We start from the raw sequence: 20,463 nt of genomic DNA, 5'->3' as shown, positions 1-20,463 counted from the left end.
TTAATGAGTGAAAGTCTAGGTATCCAACACTATAAAATTATCGACTGAGCGGAAGGACTGGACGAGGAAACATTTGAGTCGAGGTCGTGACGTACGAACCGAGCACAGTGAGCTCTACATGTCAAAACATGTAGAGCTCGCTGCGCTCGGTCCATACGTATTACATGTCAAGGTAATAAGGCGTACGCAAGGCTGTGAGCAGCAGGACCTTACAGCTTCTAACAGCTTCCCCCCTCCCTCCCTCCCTCCCCCTCCCTTCCTCCATTCCTCCCTTCCCCCTCCCTCCCCAAATAAATCCATGAAATTATGAATAAATAACTGTAAATATATGAAAATCATACATGTGAACTGCGGACAAAGAAACGTTCCTTCGTCTTCAAGTTCACATATATGATTTTCATATATTTACATTCAAAGTTATTTATGTCTAACACGCCTTGGTTTCCGTTTCATTCTTTTGCAGTTCTCTATCAGCGAGATGCTTCTCTCTTTCACTTGCTTCCCTGTCCTTTTTTCGCCTCACGGCTTCTTTGTACTCTTCCCTCCTCTTCCGATCTTTCGCTTGTAGTTTTAGGTACCTTTCCCTGTCTGTTTCACGCTTTTTGACAGTGCGTTCTTTCAGATCTCTAGCCCTCTGTTCCCGCAACCGCACGATGCTGTACAGCTCTTTGTCCCGAAGAAGACGTTCCCTAGCTTGCTTCTCTTTCCAGAGCTGAAGCTCAAGCCGACGCTGTCTTCGGCGTTCCTGATGCATTCGATCTAACTTAAGCTTTCTAATCCACTGGCGAAACATGTTGAATTCAAGAAGGGTACATTTTATAAAGCCGCTGTTTGTGATGAAACCTTCAGTACAAACCAAGAAAAGATTCAAAGTAAGCAAACAATGATTAACAATTATTAAATTTCCAGCTCCGAACATCAAGTTTCTAGTGTTTTGATTGGTTTACTCATTTCCAGTTGTCAGCTCATATTTCGATTCACCTCATACGGGAATGCATTGCACCAACTGTTGCGGAGCTGAAAAGGCTCCTAATATCCAAACGTTCAGGATTTAATGAAATTTAAGCAAACAATTATTTCATACGCGCTCGCTGGATACGAAACTGGTTATAGCCAACTCGGTACTATGCACTTCGTTGGCTATTTACTATCTCATATTCAACAAGCGCTTAAGGAATAATTGTTAATTATTCATAGTAGGAGGTTAATACTGGTCACTGATAATAAGGTTTTTAAATAATTTAGTATACGGAAACAAGAAAATCAGTTTATTTCTCCCTATATATCGAAAATGGTTAGAAATTAAACTCCTGACGCGCAATTTCTCTCTTCAGCTGCTCTGGGGTGAATACAACTGGCTAATCGCTTCAAAACTAGCCAATCAGCGCGCGCAAAAAACCACTATTCGCCTATGTGGTCTATACTGATCAGTGCTGAATAATCAAGATTTCAATCGAGTGGTATAAAAAAGGACTCAAAGTCAATCAGAAGAAAAATGGAAAATATTACAAGAAGTCAATGAAAACTTAAAGTTGAAACGAGTGAACAGCGTGAACTTTGGAAATCTCGTGTGAGCAAATCATACTTGGCTCTAGTTTCCAAGCCTGTTGCAGGCTTTCAGCAAGTTAGAAGGATGCTAAATCCGTGCAAAATAGTCAGTGCGATAGTGACGGCAGTGTAAAAACCGAAGGAGGTTTGTTTCGGGTTGGTTCATTGCCTGACCTAATGACGTACCCAGATATTACCGTGTAACTGTTACTGAAATGTACAATCGCTTGGTCATGAAAAGTCTGGGTACAAGACTATACGCGAGCAGACCCAAACCCCTTCGTTTTTTAACTTCTCCGCTTCTATCGAACTGCTTCCTTCCACGCTTCGTTTCACTCACTAAAAGTAAAGAGCAGGCTATAGTGGAGAGAGTAGCGCACGTTTTCTTGACCGATAACAGGGCGTAGTAACGCGAAACCAAAGCATTCTGGGATTATGAACGATATTCAATTGGAAATTGCCGCTTACCTTTGTCGACAAGTCTGCGCTTCATGGCTGGACTCTGAAAGTAATCCTTCAAATGAGGGTCGTGTAGTACATTGTACTGTGGCGGTGAACTATAGGGATCTGTCAGATCAAAATCAGCATCGGCTGGTGTCCCTCGCAGCTGAAATAATAAAGTATATACTTGAATTCCATCAAACTAAAAAGTTTTTGTAATTTTTTGAGGTACGCAAATAAAGTCTTAGTTTTGACAGCTTCTACCATATTCATCATTGTAAGAAATAGCGATGCAACAAAAAGGCAAAGTTCCTTTTTTTCTCTTAAGTAAATACATTGGGTTCGGTTGCGATCATTATTATTATTGTTATATTATGAGCATTACTTCTTTATTATTGCAATTAATATTATTTTTATATCCATTTTGAAATCATCGATGATCCTTGCAATCTGATTGGCTCTCATTGGTGCGATTTTTTTCATGAATCGCACTATTTTTTGTTCGAAATTGCATTTTTTTCCCAATCAATGAGACAGCTTTACAGAGTTTTGAATGTCTACCTTAAAGCGAACCTTCCTCTACCCAAAATTCACCCCGGATGAAACAGAAACAAAGAAAATAGATTTTTTTTTGCCACGCACAACTTGCTTTGACGCTTTCTTAACTTAACACTGATCTAACGCCTGATTTTAATTCGAGCTATCTTACAGCCTACATGTCTAGTTCTGGGAACAGTGATGTTCAAGTCCGCTAGGTCTATATAAACTGATACCTTCTTGAAATCAAACATGTTTATTAAACGCGGTTGAAAAGCTTTTATTCATAAAAGCTGCCGTTTCACTCATTAACAAACTAGTACTACCCGAAACTTATAGAAAATTCCGTTTTCAGTTCTTTGTTTCTGATTTCTATTTAGTTGAACCCGGTTTAACTTAATACGTTTTGTTCGTGAGATTGGGGTATAATGAAGAAACGATATGAAAGACTCACCTTTTGAGACAGTTTAGTTGTGCAAAATTTTATCGATCGTTCAGAACCAGGAATCAATGGAAATTTTCTGCTTAAGCTCATCAGATCCTCTCGCATGACACACTTTGGTTTGAATTCCAGCACCTTAGAGCTGTCCCCGCTTGCAGCAGAAAACACGTACTCCAGAGCATCCATGATTTTGAGAAGAATTCTAAATTTTGGTTTCTCCTTCTGTTAAATTCTTCACCAAAACAGGTTTCTCACCCGAAAGTACAGTCCGTGATTGAACATTCATGGGATGTCTTTTCAGACTAAACTTTGCGAAAACACTGTACGTCATAGTAAGAAAATTAATGACGAAAGGAGATATCTGCGCGCGGAGACCTAAAGCGTTCGAAGAAATTTCCAAATTCGATTTGATTCTAAAAGTTAAAATTCTAGGATTCCCATTTGGTATGAATCTGACTTCCGAAATTCGGCCTTCTTCTGACCTTATCAAAATTTGACTGCATGTCCACAGGGTCAAAGTTTTGCGAAAAAAATTACATCGCGTGTGGCCAAAGTGTACTCTACCACATTCTACCATACATCACACACACAATAAAACAGTTTATTGCAAATGCGCGGGAACATACAATGGACACAAGAGGTCGAAAGATTCTAGAGTCGAGACCCTTTTTTTACCCGGGCTGGAAATCTTTTTCAATCGACTCGTGAATTTCGCTTTCTGCGAGAGTGCCATGTTTAAAGTAGCGAACAAAGTATACTATTAAGATCTTATTGACTAGTTGCAATTCTACTTGACAGCGGAATATCATCCTTCTTAAAACTATGGTCCAGCAAAATTTGCATGCGGGAAAAAACTAAACACTCTACCAATTTTATTACAGTTCTTGTCCGCAAAATAAATAGAAATATTCGGTATCACAGCAGAAACACTAAGGGCCAGTTATTTACACGAAGTATAACCCAAACCACTGTTTCACGCAGTCAGTGGGCCTCTGGCCCCAAGTCTCTTTAAAACAAACCTGCGTGCTGCAGGACATGCGTTTCTCCGCCAGCAGGAAGATCTGAGACGCGTGAGGGTCTCGGGAAGAGGTGTGGTGGAGGTCTAGCGCTAAAAATGAGGTTATCAGTGCCAGACCCGTTCAGAGCTCTAGCCGGAGGCCGTAACAAATATTACAAAAAGTATGCTGTGTAACGTGAGCCCAGTTAGGTAAGTCTCTAAATCAAGAAGACTTCAGTCGGTGAAGGTTATCTTTGAAAAGTGAAGAAGGCGTGAGCGTCTTTTTCTCCATCAGCGTGGTCTACCGCCTGTAATGAAATGAAAAACATAAACACGCGCAGAAATGTCTCTTGTCACGCAAGTTTGAAACTCTCACTCGAGTGGTACTCTGGGAGGAAACTAAGCAAGCTATAGCTCCTCGCGATACGAGGAATTGGCGTGAGAGGGGATGGGAGACGGTGAATACTATTTGCATCTTGAAATGGAAGATGACTTCCTAATCAAGTGATAAAATTGCGCCTGTCTGTCTGCCAAGAGTCTGGCGTAGGTCTGTCTATCTAACTGCTCTGTATTTTTCACGCATATGTCTGTTAGTCTGCATAGAGTTTGACCCATGTATGTGTTTGGTAGCTTTTCTAGACTCTGACCCATGCCTTTCTGTCCGTCTGCATGGAGTTTGTTGTATGTCTCTCTGTCTATGTGTCCGTCCACCTTGCATAGATCGAATGTCTGTCTGTCTGTCTGTCCGTATACCCAAGGTCTGTTGAGTGTTGGTATACCTTGAGTCTGTATGTCTAACTGACTGCATAACTCTGTCTGTGTTTCAGTCTATGTATAGTCTGCTGTACGTCTGGCTTCCGTTCTGTCTGTCCGTCAGTCCACACATCGGCTGAGTTATATCTGTCTGGCTGTCGGTCTGCCTGTGCGTCGGTCTGCCTTGAGTCTGCAGTCTTTTATCTTTTTGTCTTCCTGCTATTTTCTCAACATACCTTGCATCCAGCACTCACAGCCATTGAAGTTATCTTTTTCATGTATTCCTGCATTTGTTCCGGTTTAAGATCCAACATGAACCTACAAGCACACGGAAGGTACACAGCATTACTTCTAATACATTGAAGTCACTCATAACTATAAAACTTTTGATGTAACATACTTACTTAGTTGTTTCAGCGATAATAACAGCTTCGTCAGAAAAAATTTCTTTCACCTCGGGTGTCAGTAAGTGTACCATACTGAAAGTAAAAATACGCACACTAACTTATCGGAGTATGCGTAACCATACAAGATGGCGCACTTGTTACTTACAAGAGCCACGTCGCAGTTTCAGAACGTTGAAATGATATTTTGGCTTTTTCAAATCTACTATTAACAATCCACTTCAATCTTCTCCAATCCTGAAATTCTACATTCTTCCTTGGTTCATTTTCCTCTATCCTACGTTTATCTCTCACACACGGGGCCAATATTTAAAAGTATTTTACAAGTTTAAAATATTTTTTATGGCGTGAAAATTAGCCCATAATATTGAAACGTGACTCTTAGTTAATCCCGTGATCACATACCTGTTTGAAAAATAAATGACGTCAAATAGCTTGTTGTATTTGCTTTTCTTAGAGAGATCCGGAACACAATTCAGCGGCAGAAAAGTGACTTTGACATCAGGACACTCCATGTACCCTGTAAAATGGGAAGAAATATAAGTTACAGAGTTTTATAGGGGAGCAGGACTGGTGCAGAATATAGCCCTTGCCTCTCAACGCTTTTGCTTTGGTTCGATTTGCGAACCTGGCTCACATAGAGGTTGAGTCTGTTATCTGTTTTGCATTCCTGTTCAGTCGAAGTTTTTTCTCTGAATCCTTCAGTTTTCCTTCCCTCCATCGCAAAATACAACCATTCCGAGTTCCTAGTCAACTGGACTACTGTTCCCGACTGAGTCAGGAGCAGTGGTCCCTTGCCTTTTGCGCTCGTCACCAGTAGCTTAGCAGGGTTTTTGCGAAACGCTCGGGGAGTATTCTAACTCGAAACAACCAAAACAAAAAGAACAGGAGGTCTGTAATAGGAAGTCCTGTAATTCACCTTGCGTCGCATGTACAGTTTCTTTTGGCGTATCTCCGTCTTTCGTATTTCCCATTTGATCCCATTCAATCTCTTCTTCCCCAATTTCCTGTAAAGTAGCCATCTCTTTCTTTCTTTCCTTTTCATCCTCAATTTTTGGCGGGATATATTTTTCTCCTGTTAATATTTCATGCATGAGAGCCGTGATGTTGTATTCAGAGACGTTTGTTGCTGTCTGATACAAAAACAAAACAGTTAGAAACATAGCATGCCGAGTTTCCCAAAGTATGGGTCTTTTCGGGTCATCACATAGGTCAAAATTTAGGAAAATTTGCCTCTCATTTTTTCATACTCAACGCTTTCTAGATTGCTATTCGTTGCAGGGTGCAGAAAGTTTGTCGCATATGATGCAGTTCATGTCTGAAGTCACCATCAAGTTCTCTAATCTCAGTGGGAGGGCGACAGGATGCGAAATCCGAAGGTCTGACCTACTATTAGCCACGTTTATGAAGATGGCAATGCAACAATGACGATGCATTAAATCATATCGAGCAAACCAAGGTGCGGTAAGATCAAGTAACTTTAATCTGAGTGCTTAAAGTAATCTGGTATTATACTAGTTTTAATCTACTTCGCTCTGTGATTAGTTAGGAAAACTCGCACCACCCACTAACCAATTGGATGCAAACTAAAACCAATCGCGCCTTGGTCACCCACGTTTTCCCGCGCTTTAGGCGGTGACCTTGTTTTAACTTTGAGTTCTCATCGGTTCTTTGCGAAATCTCTCTTAGACCGTTGTAATTACTTCAGGTTTGGTTTTACGACACTCAGTCGAAACGTTTTCTATCGACACGTAACCATTCAACCTCATCGCCTGACCGTTACAAGCCGAAGGGTCACACTCTACAATTGATATTGAAGAACACAGACGTTTTTGACACGCGGTAAATGAACCAAAGTACGAGGAAAATTCAACTAACGCGTTTAAAAATCAAACATCATCTACATAGATTTTAGCGTCTTCAACTAAACTGACCGAGAAAAGAATTCGCAACCTTCGGCTGTTTACCGGGTCTGCGCGACAATCCCGAAAGGTCCTGTGGGTAGTTTTCAGGTCACGATTCCTTGACCTCAGGATTTCAAGAAAATCTGAGAAAACGTCTCTGTAAAGCCACGTAAAATGGGCACATAAATATAAGCGACCCAAGAAGTTCACTTACTCTAACATGCTGTCCATTCGACGTTTGAAAAAGAAATTCCTCTTCACTTTCAGTACCAAAAGCTAAATATGGACTGTTGATTATGTCTCCCCAGTAACCTCTGCGAGCAACTCTCTCTCCATCCTGACACACGAAGAAAGAAAGTAGCATTTTATATATAATAAGCTGAATTATACACAAATGAATAAAGGGGGTAAGTTTCTAAAGAAATTGTGGTGCTGCGTCGGTGGGAGAGTATAACAGGTAATTTAGTGTTAAAAACTGAGTTGAAAACGTAAATTGACTGACGTTTCGAGCGTTAGCCCTTCGTCAGTGCGATTAGAGGAATTGTGGGTTGTGTGTGAGTTTTTTTGGCGCAGATAATGGAACTATGTTATTGGTGGGAATATAGTGATGAGAAAACAAGAATAAATTAGTTGAATTAAAAGTGCTTTTTTAAATTACCATGAATTATACACACATTTTCATTGGCTATTATTCATAACTATTGGAGGTAAGACGCTTGGATGACGTCACTATTAACAACACTTACCATTTTATCATATAAAGAAAACCGACTCTATGTTGCTGTGGGTCTGTTTAACAAATGGATTTCATGACAGAAGACGTCAAAATATATGGCTCGTGTTCCACTTTTTTTAAATACCTTTTTAATGATGATACCAGAAGCCAAAGTCCTGTTGGTAACTTTATAAGTGGAGTCACTTCGTAACTCAAACGCTACGCCCTGTTCCCGCCAACTCTTGTACTCACGACTATTGACAATTGATGCCTAAAAGCGATATAAAAGAAGCAATATATTTAGATGGCTCGCTCACTTGAGAAATTATGAATTTCCCTTTTCCCCTTCCCGAGGAGTTAACTTGTTTTTACTTTGAGTTCCAATTGGGCCAGGTAAATTTTAAAATTTTTTCTGGTGAGTGATTATCTTGTTTATGGTTCCATTAAAAGTTCCATATCACGTGTACCAATGAGAACTCAGAGAAGAAACAAGCAAGTTGTCTGAAACGCGGGAAAACGCAATTGACTTAGCTGCGATCGGTTTTAAGTTTTGAATCTGATTGGTTGCGAGAATGGCGCAAGTTGTCTGGACCAATTACGAGAAAAACAAAGTCAAAGCAATTTTGCTTGACGCAGAAGATGCCTCAAAAGTTAGCGACATCAGTTTTAGCCTCAAAGGCACTTCTGAAAATTCGACACATCCAGGTATTAAGCCAATGGCACCAATGAATTGCACAGTCGAGCCAAACACACTTTCCTCTCATGTAAAGAGGAATTGTGCAGTGAAAGTAGAAACCACTAAATTGTCCCAGCCAGCAATGTCACTCAATTTACCTTTTTGGACAATTTCATACTGTAGTCCCAGTCATAAATATTCTCCCTAGAGTCATAGCGAACAGCGAGGTACTGCCTCAACCTCTCATCCCTATACAAAAACATCATTAAATAACAACAGATCATCATAAAATGATGTGAGAGAAAGTACTATTGAAATAAATTATCCAGAGGATGGCAAAACTTTTGTTTTCATTGAGTTACAACTGTCATTTCTGTTGAATGATAAGATAAGATCTGTTTTTAGTTTTATATTCCAATGAAACACAACCCTTGATGACTCAACAGAAAAATGTCTGTTGTTTCACCACAGCGGTGGAACAATTAGAGATCTTAAACCTTCCAACTTCAGGGTCCTATACTCAACCACTAAATTAATGAAAGAGAGTTTTTTGGCAAAGTAGGTAATTTTCTAGGTTCACATTTGCCAAGCACAGGACATATTGAAATATTCTCAAATATTTCCAAAGGACAATTTTCTCTTCCTTCCCCTATCCTTTGATAAATCCTTTTGTATTCATGCATGACACACATAATTTTTCCAATATGAGCCAATCACATCCTCTTCAAAAAATGATTTTTCTTTTTTTACTGCTAGGATATGCAATTTCAAAAACATTTTAAGAAAACAGGATAAGAAAGATGGTTTAGGTCATCAAATATAGAGAGTTGTTATTCTTTTTGTCATAAGCCTAGCAAAGAGGAAAGGGAGCAACAGCAATTGAAAATTTATCAGCAATTATGCAAAAGCAGACGCTGTGCAGGTTTTTTCCATTCAATATTTCACCCTAAATCAAAGAGTAAAAATGTAAAAGAAATTGCAGCCAAAACCCTACCAGTGTCTGCAGATGTCAAATATTTTGGGATCTGAATTTCTCCAGAATTTAAATATGCTCTCCAGCTGATCTCTTTCTTTAAACTAGTCAACATAATCAGAAATAGTTTTAATACAAATGTTTTACATTACAACCACATATAATTTTACTAGTTAGTGACTTAAGAGTAATTTTTTAACTTAGGTAACCATTCTGCATTTAATAAAGTAGAAGATCTTGCAGCAGATAAATTAACAGTAAAATAAATAATAAATTTCCCAAGCCCAAAATATATAAAATTCTTCTCAGTAGAGTCTGGAAAATTATTTCTCTCTGAAAGTGCAAGTAACTCTCATCAAATCTATCCAAATAAAGAGCACACAATCCTCTGCAAACAAAGGACAAAGGAACAAAAAATTCCTCACTGTTAAATGTAAGGAGAACAAAAAATGCAAAGGAGCTTTGAGCACCATACAGATGCATCTCACCAAAAATCTGCCATAAACCCAGCAGATTTGATTGTGGTTTGTCTCAGTTACTCTGAGTCATATCAGGTGTGGACTGTGCTCATAATGTTGATCATAGGCTGAAATTTTTCTCTTCTGGCCACCAGCAATAGTAAGTTGCCTGCCATGAAACACCAAAACAGAGGTATTGTGGGAAGTTTAGTGGCATATGAGAGAGCCACATTTAACAGGAGAAAAGTACCACTTTTTGGGTCTACAGTATTGTCATACAGCGACTCAAATGATCACAGTCTTAAGATAGAATAAAATTATTTTGATAGCAACCTTCAGCTGTGAAAAGTTGAACACTGGAAGGTGAGCTTCGAGGTAATCACAATCCGTGACCATCCTGGAAGAAAAGAAATACGGTAAAACCCAACAGCTTACAACTCTAACACAATGTAATTGTATGATTTTGTTGTTACTCTTCTTTTAATTATATTATGCAAATATTTTAAGGTTTTTTCTATTGTTTCTTTTCAGTTAATTTCAAGAGAATTTAAATCATCATTATGATCCAACAAAGCAAAGTATAGTTACCTGATAAATTCAGATGACTTTTGCTGCAAGTACTCACTGGCTTGTGGTCTCACAAGACTGTTCCCAAACAGCTCAAGAAACAACTCTGTCTTTTCTAAAATAAAAGGAAATTGTTACAGTCTTTAAAAGGATATAAATATTTCTACCAATTAGTTGAATAGAAGGTAAAAAAAAAACTGCATTTCAGTGCCTCAATATATACCATCCCACAGAGTAAGTTATCACTTTGCAACTACAGAAGTTCCAAAAACTGTACATGAAAAAACACTCTTTTACTAAATGTACCTTTCTGATCAACCTTGAAGAGAACTTAATGGTACCTGGTTGAAAATCGAGGGGCTCAAAAGATTTGTTCTGATCTCAGCATCTACGAAGTCTTCTTGAAGAACTCATGAAGTGTCAATGTTGAAAATCTCTTTTTATTTCATTTTCAAACTTTGAATTATGAGTAACAGTATTGAATGTAAAACAATAGGTAACAGGTCACAGATTTTTGTCTATTCAGACACAACTTTAATCAATAACCATCAGAAAAACAAACAAAAATGAGAACAGGTAAGTCTAACATGACAGAAGAATTCAATCCCCAGCTCAGTCTCCTCTATTTCACATTTTTCCACATCAGTCAACTTTTAAGTTATCACAACAGCCAAGGGCTCAGAACAGGCTACTGTATATTGTAACAAAATTGTGATCCACAGCTCACCTTGCAAGCCAAGTCTTTCTTTTGGTTCCAGTGCAATGGACAAAAGCAAAAGATGTCTTGCATAAATCTCAAGATTATTCTCAACAACACAGATCTGTTGAGTAAAACAATTGGTATAGAAAGAGGTTAGGATGCTGAACTTCAAAGGATTTTCATGCTTGAAATGCAAGCACAAAAGTTAAGTTGCGGATGAAATTACAAGCAGATAATGAAGTATAATCTCTCTGTGATCAAAACATGGAAGAAATCATTTATCAAACTCACACAAAGTTCTCTCCTCTCATGTCTGTAGGTATGTGCAATGGTCTTTAGAATGTGTCGACAATCACCTGCTCCTATCAGAAGGATATTACATTTTCCTAGCAAAAAAAAAATCAAAACTTTGGAGAAATTAATAACTAAGGTGACCTTGTGTGTTAACCACTTCTGGCAGGGTTAAGCCCTTTAACCCCTTGGGGTGACTGACATCTTATTTCTCCTTACATTATCACCCTTAGATCAAACATAAAAGTCCAGAGAATTAAGGAAACAATCACCAATTTAGGAAGCTCCTGATTGTTAAAAAAATTCTCCTTGCCAGTATCATAAAGATGTCGAGAGATCAGTGCAGAGAATGTGAACACTAATGTTAAGGTTAAGAAAAAGAAACAACAACAATAACAATGAATAATGAGAATTTAAAATGCATCGTTGAAATCATTTAAAAATAAAGTGCTGAATAACAACAACAGATTCCAAACAACTAGTTCCATCATGCCTCCTGAACGTAGACTGCTACTTACCTCGTTTGTTGGCACCATTTGACTCTGAGATGGTCAAATTTTTAATCTTGGAAGCTAAAGCTGTGGGATATAAAAATATAAATAGAATTAACTACGGACAGAAACTGTCACCATTTTTTCCCCTTGACAACCCTGAAAACAGAACCAAGTTGACAAAGAATAACCTTTCTTTCTTTCCGAGTTTGACCGCTCAAGATCATGTATCAAGCTGACCTAGTGTAGTAAACAAAATTCTGTTGGTCGTCATTATCAAGTTTTTTAAAGTTAATTCTCCAATCGTATTTGTAAGAAATAAACAGGAACCGGGCAGAAGAGATAACCTTATTCGTATGATTATCAGCTGGAGCATAACTTACACTGATATCTGTCCTGCAGATCAAGAGCTGGGCTAAATCCCCACCACGTAATTGCACCAAATCCGTCAGCCATGGAAGCGTCAAATTAAAGAAGCACTTTATACCCTTTCAAAATCTGCAAGACAGTCCGCCATTTTTCGTTTGTCCGATAAGGGATTGGGTTCCGTGTTATTACTCCAGTCCACTCCCGTAATCACGCTTGCACCGGTTTCCAAGATGGCTGCCGTGGCGAAGAACATCAGTCCTCGATATTTACGACAATTTGCCGTGGTAAGAGGTGGAGCTGATAGTAAAGTTACTTTGGCAAGACAATATTATGTTATAATTTATTCTCCTGTGGTTTTCATCGTTTGTAAACGCAATGTACTTTTATTTTTACATGCCGCACATAGAGTATATTAGTACAATTCATATTAGGCTACCGTCAGTAGTGATGAATACCAAGTTACTCCTATCTAATTACGTTTTGTTATTTTTCAGCGGATTCCAACAGCAATGTGGAGGTTGACATCCAGCAGCTCAGCATCTGATGACAGCGATCCCGTCAACACGGCCAGTTCTAGTTCACCAACAGGTGTGAAAATTCTTTAACACAAGAAAGTAACTTGGTTTACTAATTTCTTTCGTCCAGTCTAGCTGTGGCTGGTATAGTAGCCAGGTGATTGACTGTTCGTCTGCCAGTCTGTTTTTCTGTCTGTTTATCTGACCACCGTAGTGGGACTGACTGAATCACTCTCTGACTGTCCCTCTTACTAATTGCCTATTAACTAGCTTACCAGCTGACAGACAGTATGAGTGACTGGCTCATAGATGGACTTATTAGTTAATGAATTAACTGATTTGATTGATTGGCCAACTGACTGACTGAGCAATTAACTTGTTAATTTACTGACTGACTGACTGACTGATGAAGCTATCGAATCCTAGATTGATTGACTAACTGACTGAGAGATTGATTTATTGATTGACTGACTGACTGACTGAACAATGAACTCATTGATTAGTGGACTTACTGACTGACTGAGAGACCATCTCATTTACTTTTTACTAACTGACTTGCAGACTGACTGATTGATTGCCTCTCAGACTGACTGTTAGACTGTGTGACTGCCTGATCCAGTGAAAGACTGCTTGACTGCCTGACAAACTAACTGACTGACTGACTTTCTGACAGACCAACTGAGTGATTGACTGACTTACTAACTGACTGAAAGACAGAAAGCTAACTTATTGATTGATTGCTCAAATAATTAACACACTCACCATCCGACTGACTGGCTGACTGACATACCTATTGGCTGAATGACTGATTTTATGATTTAACCAGACTTTCATATTTTTTAGTCTATTGTTTTAGGGAATAATTTCCATATTACAATCCTTTTGTTGGCAGAAAACAAAGAAGAGGTCAGCGACATAAGCACATACAAAGTGAAGGAATACTATTCATACAATGAATACTCTTTCTATGATTTGGAGAATGTCATTGATGCTACTGGAAAGAGGCAAATCCAGCCAAATCCTACGGAGAAGTATGCTCACACTGACCCTTGGACGACATAGGACATGGTTACAGTTGGTGCAACTCTTGAAAATACTGTTGTTTCTTCTTATTCTTTCTCAAAAGTATGCTTACAAAACGATGTTCTTAGTTGCTTTTCCATGGCACAAATACTTCAAATGTTGAGATGTAGCTCATTTAAGGGGATCATAATTACTTGTTGGATAAATTTAAAACATTCACCAACATGGCATTTTTGAAAGTGACTTTATGAAAGCTATAATTATGTCCTTGACAAAATGAATTCTCTGACTGAGTGAATGCTAACTTTAGTTTTGTGGTAGTCACTAGTAGTAGTCTTTTTTTTTTTCTAATATATTGGGATAACTACGATAAAACTCATCATTTGTACAAAAAAATATTCCCAACAGATCAGAATTGTTTTCAGGATTTGTAGTGCTGGTGTACTTCTTAGTAAAAATTTACAATAAATGAATCTGAGGAGGTGCGTGATTGTGGAGTTGTCGTTATCCCCTACCTTGAAAAAGAGAATGTGTCTGATATAGTATTTTCCATTAATATAAGTACTTATGAAGCTGAAATTGAGTGCCTCATCAAATATTCTTTACAGAGTGTAAACAGGCAAATCAATTGTGGAAACATTTATTTAATTCATACTTCAGTTTCTCTTTGATAACAATGGTTAACTTTGCAATCACGTGGTCAATGAAACTGTAACATTAAAACTGAAAAATCTCTGGCAGATTTACTCTTCAAATAAAGGAGATGCAGTGTAACATATATATGATTTTCAGCTATATTTGTTTCATAAAACTTGCATGGGTAGTGACATCCTCACAATTCAAATCATTATTTAGCTAATGAAAGCCTTTGCAAAACGCCACAAAGTTGTTTTGAATTTTCATTAATATGTCAGTAAATCCTTAAACCGTACAAAATTAGTTATAAACTTTTGAAATTCCAATGACACCACTGATCGGCCGAAAAATACTTCAAGATCAACTTTTAAATTTTGTTTGTAAATTCAAACATGTATCACTAAAGTGTGATTTGAAAGTTGTGAGATACCATTAAGCCCATAAATTTTTAACTGAATTTTGCCATCACATTAATGATGCTTCATTAGAAATGAGCTCAACAAAACTTTTATAACCGGAACTCGCCAAATTCGTCATCTAAATAAATTTCTGCATCAACAAATTTGGTTTCAAAACGCAGTGAATCACTCAAAAAATCACACACAGATTCAAATTTGACGTCAAGATGCCTCGCATCAGTTCACTTGCTTGCCATGTCCATGAGTATTTGTGCGGCTGCGTGGAGCCCTCGGCACTGGAATTCAGGTTCCCAAAGATTCGGTGTAAGCGCAACTACAGGTGGAGCTAGGTACTGGTTACCAACAGTTCCTGTGTAACTGAATACGACAAGTGTCACGTTGGATTTTTTAATTAACCGATATCAGTTTATACTAAAACCGTGGATAGCGTTGAAGGTGCACTCTTACTAGCTTATCCTTTGCTTTTCACCTACGTAAACTCGCGCGGGATTTGCGCTCATAGATATTGTAATCGTAACTGAACGGTTATTCTGAGGGTAATTTTTACAGCAATGAAACCCAGTAACCACAAGGGCTAGTTTCGAAAACAGCGAAAAAAAAAGATGAAAAACGGAGTGACTTACCTCGTGTGTAAATAAAACAACAAAACAAAATTATTTTATGGAATCTTATGGTCACAGAATTGTTCTTTTGGAGCAAGAAGGATTCCTCCTCATGGTTCTTTTCGCTTATTTTGGGGAGGGGAAGGGGGTTGTAGACCCTTATATCAGCTAAGTTTATGCGAAAAAAAGCAAGAAAAGAAAACTGTCCAATGAAAAAGCAACTTGACCTCATGCAGGTCAATGACGCGTGTATATTGTAATAGTTAGTTGATGTGTTGCTCATGTAATCTTCTAATGATCACCTTCCGGGCCAATCTGTGAGAGTGCCAGCGTTACAAGTCATCTCTGTCCAGTAGTCTGATACATTTGAGCCTGTGAAAATCAAAAGGGAAAGCTCATTCATCGGTTCGACTCTTATTACACCGAAGAAACGAAAATAAGCTCTGATAGTTGCCCACAATTGAAGGTCAAAGCTCACAGTTTGCCTTTCGGAAACATATAAAGTCTGCCAACAAATGAAGGCTTTTGTATATAGGACAGATAACTTATGCTGCATAATGCTAGGCATAATGCTACAGTTGGAGCATCAAGCATAATGCTGACATAACGACTAAATTTCTTTAAAATGATCTCCTTGCTGTTACAGTTCAACGAGAGATAAACTTTATAACCTGCATTGTGTCAACAGTTAGCCTGCTTTTCTAGCTTGTTCGTCAGGAATTTGATCATATTTTGTGTTCTGAACCTCAATAAGCCTTAAAATCTTAGTTAAATATGAGGTAGAATCATATACCCTAGATGACATGCTTCTGATTGAGCATAGCGAAAACTTTTGCTTGAGCATGATTTTCGGCACAATGCCATGTTTTCAGAGACGACGCTCAATAGCATAATGCTCCAATTTTCAAGCATAATTTATCTGACCCTAATTATATATATATACGCGCCAAATGGAATCTATTGTTTCCATATTTTAATTTTAGTCGGGGTATACTCCGTCGAGTTACGAGTTCCAACCGATACCAATCGCGCTTTAGCGCGGAAATATTTGATGCATTAAAATGCGTTAGTTCTGCTGGCAGCGCATGGGAGCAATACTGAGTACTACTAGTTTGGAACTATGATAGCCGGTTCGTTTGAAATTCAGTTTAATCAGGTATTGAAATTTTTAGACTTACCTAAAGGTGTAGGCACGTGAATTTGAGTGGCGTGAGGTGGACACGTGCAAAAACTAGCGCACGGAGGGACCGTACCTGGAGTGGACGCCATTGTAGTTGTTAAGATAGGAACTTGCCATGGCTCTGGCAGACTACAACATAAAGGCATTTTCGTCAACATTTGGCCAAAAAACACAGTCTTCGTTTATTTTTTCGACACCACTTTGAAAGTTCCTTCCATGTGGATAAGGCTCTAAAAGGGGGTTACGTACGTCGGTCAGAATAGAATCAAGATTTGTACCTGATTAGTTGATAAACTCACCTTGACCTGTTCCACAAGTGCTTACTCTTGACTTCGTCTTTTCTTTGTGTTTTTCTTTTCCCCCGCATTCTCCTTCGTGTATTAGCAAACCATGTATTGACCTAGTTGAATGTGCAAGAGTACCGTAACAGATCTAGCAAATGAATTTGATACCGGAAAGTCTTGTTTAAAATTACGCTACAGAAAACTATGAAATGTTTTCTTGTCAATTATCTGAACCATTTCAGAACGTCCTCAAAATTCCCACGCATATTATCCTGAATAATGTAACCCCCGAAGTTCTCAATACTCATAATTTGTGCCAAGAGTTTTTTAGTTGTTGTTGTTTTTTTCTTATTCATGAGTTATCTTTTTTAAGTTAGATACCTGTAAGATCGTAAGGCCTGTGTCATCTGCCAGTGTAGCTTTAGTTTCCCGCGTCGGATACGGACGAGGGTTTTCATCTAGCCAAGCACGAAGCTTAGCAGTGGCTTCCCTGGGTAAAGTCGCTTTTTTCCTTCCGTTCGGGCAGATGTTTTTCGGTGGGAGAAACCTGAGATGGCAAAAGTTTTGAGAGACAGAGGAAATATTTGATGTAGTTTACGTTTGCAAACGTAAGTTTGCCAGTGTGATACGTTATCCTTTCAGATAAGATTTTTCTATCCTTTTGCCACGATCGTTTCGTGGGGAAGAATTCATATAAATTCATACAAAACTTTCTGCGACAGAGAATTTTGGAAACACTCTATAAGACAAATTAATTTTTACGTATAACTTATGTCCCCGCAAAAGGTCGAGACCGACCCAAGAGAAATCTAAAGAATAATTCGCGCAAAGGCAGCAAGGATTTTTGTTTGATAATGGTTGAACGGTTAAATTTCTGATAAATTTGCTGAGGAAATACATGAAATTGAAAGAAATTTGAAGACTTTGTCGTGATGTAGTTTTTTGATTTTGATAGAAATAAAGAAAGCGTTGCGAAGCTAAGCATCGATTTTCCCAGATTGAGGCTTTTGATAGAGCAAGAAAAATTCAGATTTTAATTGATTCAAACTACACAGCTCTCGTTCTCTGAAACCTGGTTTTCTTTTCAGTAAAAGCACGAGAGAATGCAGATAGTTCAGCCTCGAAAGATTCCCAATTAGGATGTCGGTTCGTGTATCTTGTGTAGTGAGTTTAATGTACTTAAACCTGAAGACGCGAAAGAACACAACCAAATTTTGAAAACCCTACATTACTGTACTCAGTCAATCCCAGTCAATCAGAAACTCAGCCACTGATATCTTAAAAATGAATAAAAGGAAGTTTTTGCTTTTTTTCCCTGCACACTGGCTTAAGTCAACTTATTTCAGAACCATTCAAAGGCGATTTCGCAAGTAAAAGGACGCCAAAATGTCTACTCTTCAGACATTATTTAACTTTTTCGCCAATGGTTGTCACCATTTAAAAGCTTACTGAAACTGTCGACATCTACCCGATTGCAAGCAAAATTGATCAAAGCTATTACAAAATTGATCAAAGCTATTACAACTCTCAAAACCAGAAGATTGCGGCGAAGCGGAGTTATTTCATCGATTTTCTGTTGTTAACTCACCTCTCTCGGATTCTGAAACGAGCTAACGGGGTGAGCGCTTTGTTTCGCTTTTCACCCTCCTGGTAGTAATGTCCCTGGTCCCAATAATGCAGAGCTTTCTTCTGAGTTTCATCACTGAATTCGTTTTCCTACATAAAAATTATAAAATAACATAAAATCATTCAATCGCGTACTAAGTAAAGAAGTTCATTTTCTTACTGATGAGAATTTCAAGCTGCACAGGAACAGGTGACATACTTTTATCAGCTGAAACATTTCATCGATATCTTTCCTTTGCCAAGCCTGGTCAATCTTTTTAAATATGATTTTCTCGCTCTGTTTGACTTTACCAGGAAATGAGTCCAACCACGTTTGTAACCCGGAGGTTGATTGAGAAGCTGTGTTCTTTGAGCTGTCAGTTTTCAACACTCTCGTAAATGGTAGACAAGGCAAGGTCGGCCACTGTGTTGCAACCGTTGACCCCTCCAACAAGCCTCCTCCATTCTTCAGCAAAATTTTTTTCTTTGTTCTTCTACTCTTGCCTTTTCTCAGTGCTAAAACGTAAGCCATTCTTCCTTAGCAACAGATTTGATATTGGAAACGTATTTCCCTTGTTTCTGTTGAGTCAGAAAGGTCGCTTGTTTAGGAAAGTTACGATTTCTGCTTTGAAACAAACACAGTCGTATCAATTTCTTGTGGTAATAAATCTCGCGCGAGAAAATTAACAGTTTCTGAAATATTTGGAAAAAGTTAGATTATCATTCCTGCTTAAAATGCAGATTAAGTAGCTGAACAAAAACAAGCCGGTTTGCAAATATTCAACACTGCCGCAAAACACGTGCACTACAGCTTCCACGCTGTCAATCAATGTCAAAAACAAAGAAATGATGGAATCGATGAGTTTTAGGAATGCTATCTATCGTTTTCTTCTGTGTCACTTTTGTCTTTTGCGCTCGTTACATTTTACCAACAAAGGTGGGAAGAAAAAATCAGCTTGTTGTAATTCCGATTGATCAACTTCAATGTTCATCAAGCAGGTAGGGGATCATTTAACTTTACCCAAGTGACAAACTTTCAAGGATACTTTGGAGCAACTTCAGAATACCCCGCAACTCATTTACATGTCATTGAATAAGAATAGCGTCTATTGTGTTATGCCTCGATCTTCAAAAAAAAAAAAAAAACCAGTTCTTTTCCTAAGAAATGAAAATAAAAATTCTCAATAAACTATTATCAAAAAGAGCGATATCTTAAATTTTCCTTCCAGTTTTCTGGCTATTCACCTTCCGACCTACGTGCATCTTTTTACACGTGCAACAGGAAAAATGTGAGGAATCACTAATTACATTAGGCTAATTTCAAAAACAAAATGAATTAACAAAGAGGCGGAGAAAAGAGGGATGCGTTTGATTTGGTAGGCTTGAGGTAAATGTTGTATCCACCGAAAGGTTGAAAGTTCTACTAGTTCTCTGTTTAAAAAAAGAAACGAAAAAAAATTAACATATTTGACTTTCTAACAGCCGATACCATTTAAATCGAGCGGCTTCTTGAGACGTAGAAAGAAGTGACAGAACAAAACATTTAGAGAGCAAATTTAAAAGAAAGACAAATAGCATGATTCATGGGTAGTCTCTTTCCTGAAATAGTCCATGAAAAACTCTAGATCTCTCTCTGAATTTCCCCCTCTTAATTATAGTCAATCAATTATTTGTCTCATTTATTTGGTAAGCGAGGTTCATTAGATTGAGTTTATTGATATGGACGTATCTTAATTGTATACATTGCTAAAACTTGATATAGGATACAATAAAGTTGTTGTTGTTGAGGAGGTAATAAAGACAGTCCCGTAAAGGATAATTATAGACTACAAGCCCCATTTCTCAGCGCAAATTTTACCTTAAATCAGGAGCTCAATGGACTCCTGCTTAAATTCCATTTCCTGACCTTTTCTCCTTAGCCTTAGTTTACTAC

At 38.1% G+C, this 20,463-nt stretch overlaps 4 protein-coding genes across 4 annotated transcripts; 1 reads left to right on the top strand and 3 right to left on the bottom strand.

The window, feature by feature from the left end:
* Positions 1 to 409: 409 nt before the first annotated feature.
* On the bottom strand, positions 410 to 3,154 carry LOC113672608 (uncharacterized). Its single transcript, XM_089199553.1, has 3 exons — positions 2,981 to 3,154; positions 2,017 to 2,191; positions 410 to 843 (listed from the first exon to the last, which is right to left on the bottom strand). The coding sequence occupies exons 1-3, from the start codon at positions 3,152 to 3,154 to the stop codon at positions 428 to 430; spliced, it is 765 nt and encodes a 254-aa protein (XP_089055679.1). The 3' UTR covers positions 410 to 427.
* Positions 3,155 to 3,548: 394 nt separating this feature from the next.
* On the bottom strand, positions 3,549 to 12,448 carry LOC113672763 (dynein axonemal assembly factor 3). Its single transcript, XM_027189102.2, has 15 exons — positions 12,281 to 12,448; positions 11,925 to 11,984; positions 11,407 to 11,501; positions 11,143 to 11,236; positions 10,437 to 10,530; positions 10,182 to 10,245; positions 9,412 to 9,494; positions 8,576 to 8,666; positions 7,887 to 8,012; positions 7,241 to 7,363; positions 6,042 to 6,255; positions 5,528 to 5,642; positions 5,123 to 5,197; positions 4,955 to 5,036; positions 3,549 to 4,273 (listed from the first exon to the last, which is right to left on the bottom strand). Exons 1-15 carry the CDS (start codon positions 12,351 to 12,353, stop codon positions 4,214 to 4,216), a joined length of 1,449 nt encoding a protein of 482 aa, XP_027044903.2. The 5' UTR covers positions 12,354 to 12,448; the 3' UTR covers positions 3,549 to 4,213.
* Positions 12,449 to 12,477: 29 nt separating this feature from the next.
* On the top strand, positions 12,478 to 14,289 carry LOC113672765 (uncharacterized). Its single transcript, XM_027189104.2, has 3 exons — positions 12,478 to 12,550; positions 12,761 to 12,854; positions 13,674 to 14,289. Exons 1-3 carry the CDS (start codon positions 12,497 to 12,499, stop codon positions 13,841 to 13,843), a joined length of 318 nt encoding a protein of 105 aa, XP_027044905.2. The 5' UTR covers positions 12,478 to 12,496; the 3' UTR covers positions 13,844 to 14,289.
* Positions 14,290 to 14,435: 146 nt separating this feature from the next.
* LOC149048807 (uncharacterized) lies at positions 14,436 to 19,328 on the bottom strand. Its single transcript, XM_089200826.1, has 7 exons — positions 18,751 to 19,328; positions 18,514 to 18,641; positions 17,307 to 17,472; positions 16,941 to 17,041; positions 16,640 to 16,770; positions 15,764 to 15,833; positions 14,436 to 15,216 (listed from the first exon to the last, which is right to left on the bottom strand). The coding sequence occupies exons 1-7, from the start codon at positions 19,060 to 19,062 to the stop codon at positions 15,081 to 15,083; spliced, it is 1,044 nt and encodes a 347-aa protein (XP_089056952.1). The 5' UTR covers positions 19,063 to 19,328; the 3' UTR covers positions 14,436 to 15,080.
* Positions 19,329 to 20,463: the final 1,135 nt, after the last annotated feature.

Source organism: Pocillopora damicornis, chromosome 3 (assembly GCF_964200805.1).
Source record: "Pocillopora damicornis chromosome 3, jaPocDami1.2, whole genome shotgun sequence".
In the NCBI taxonomy this organism is placed as follows: Eukaryota; Metazoa; Cnidaria; class Anthozoa; order Scleractinia; family Pocilloporidae; genus Pocillopora; species Pocillopora damicornis.
Note: the sequence above shows the minus strand (reverse complement) of the source record. Positions and strands in the feature narration are given on the sequence as shown.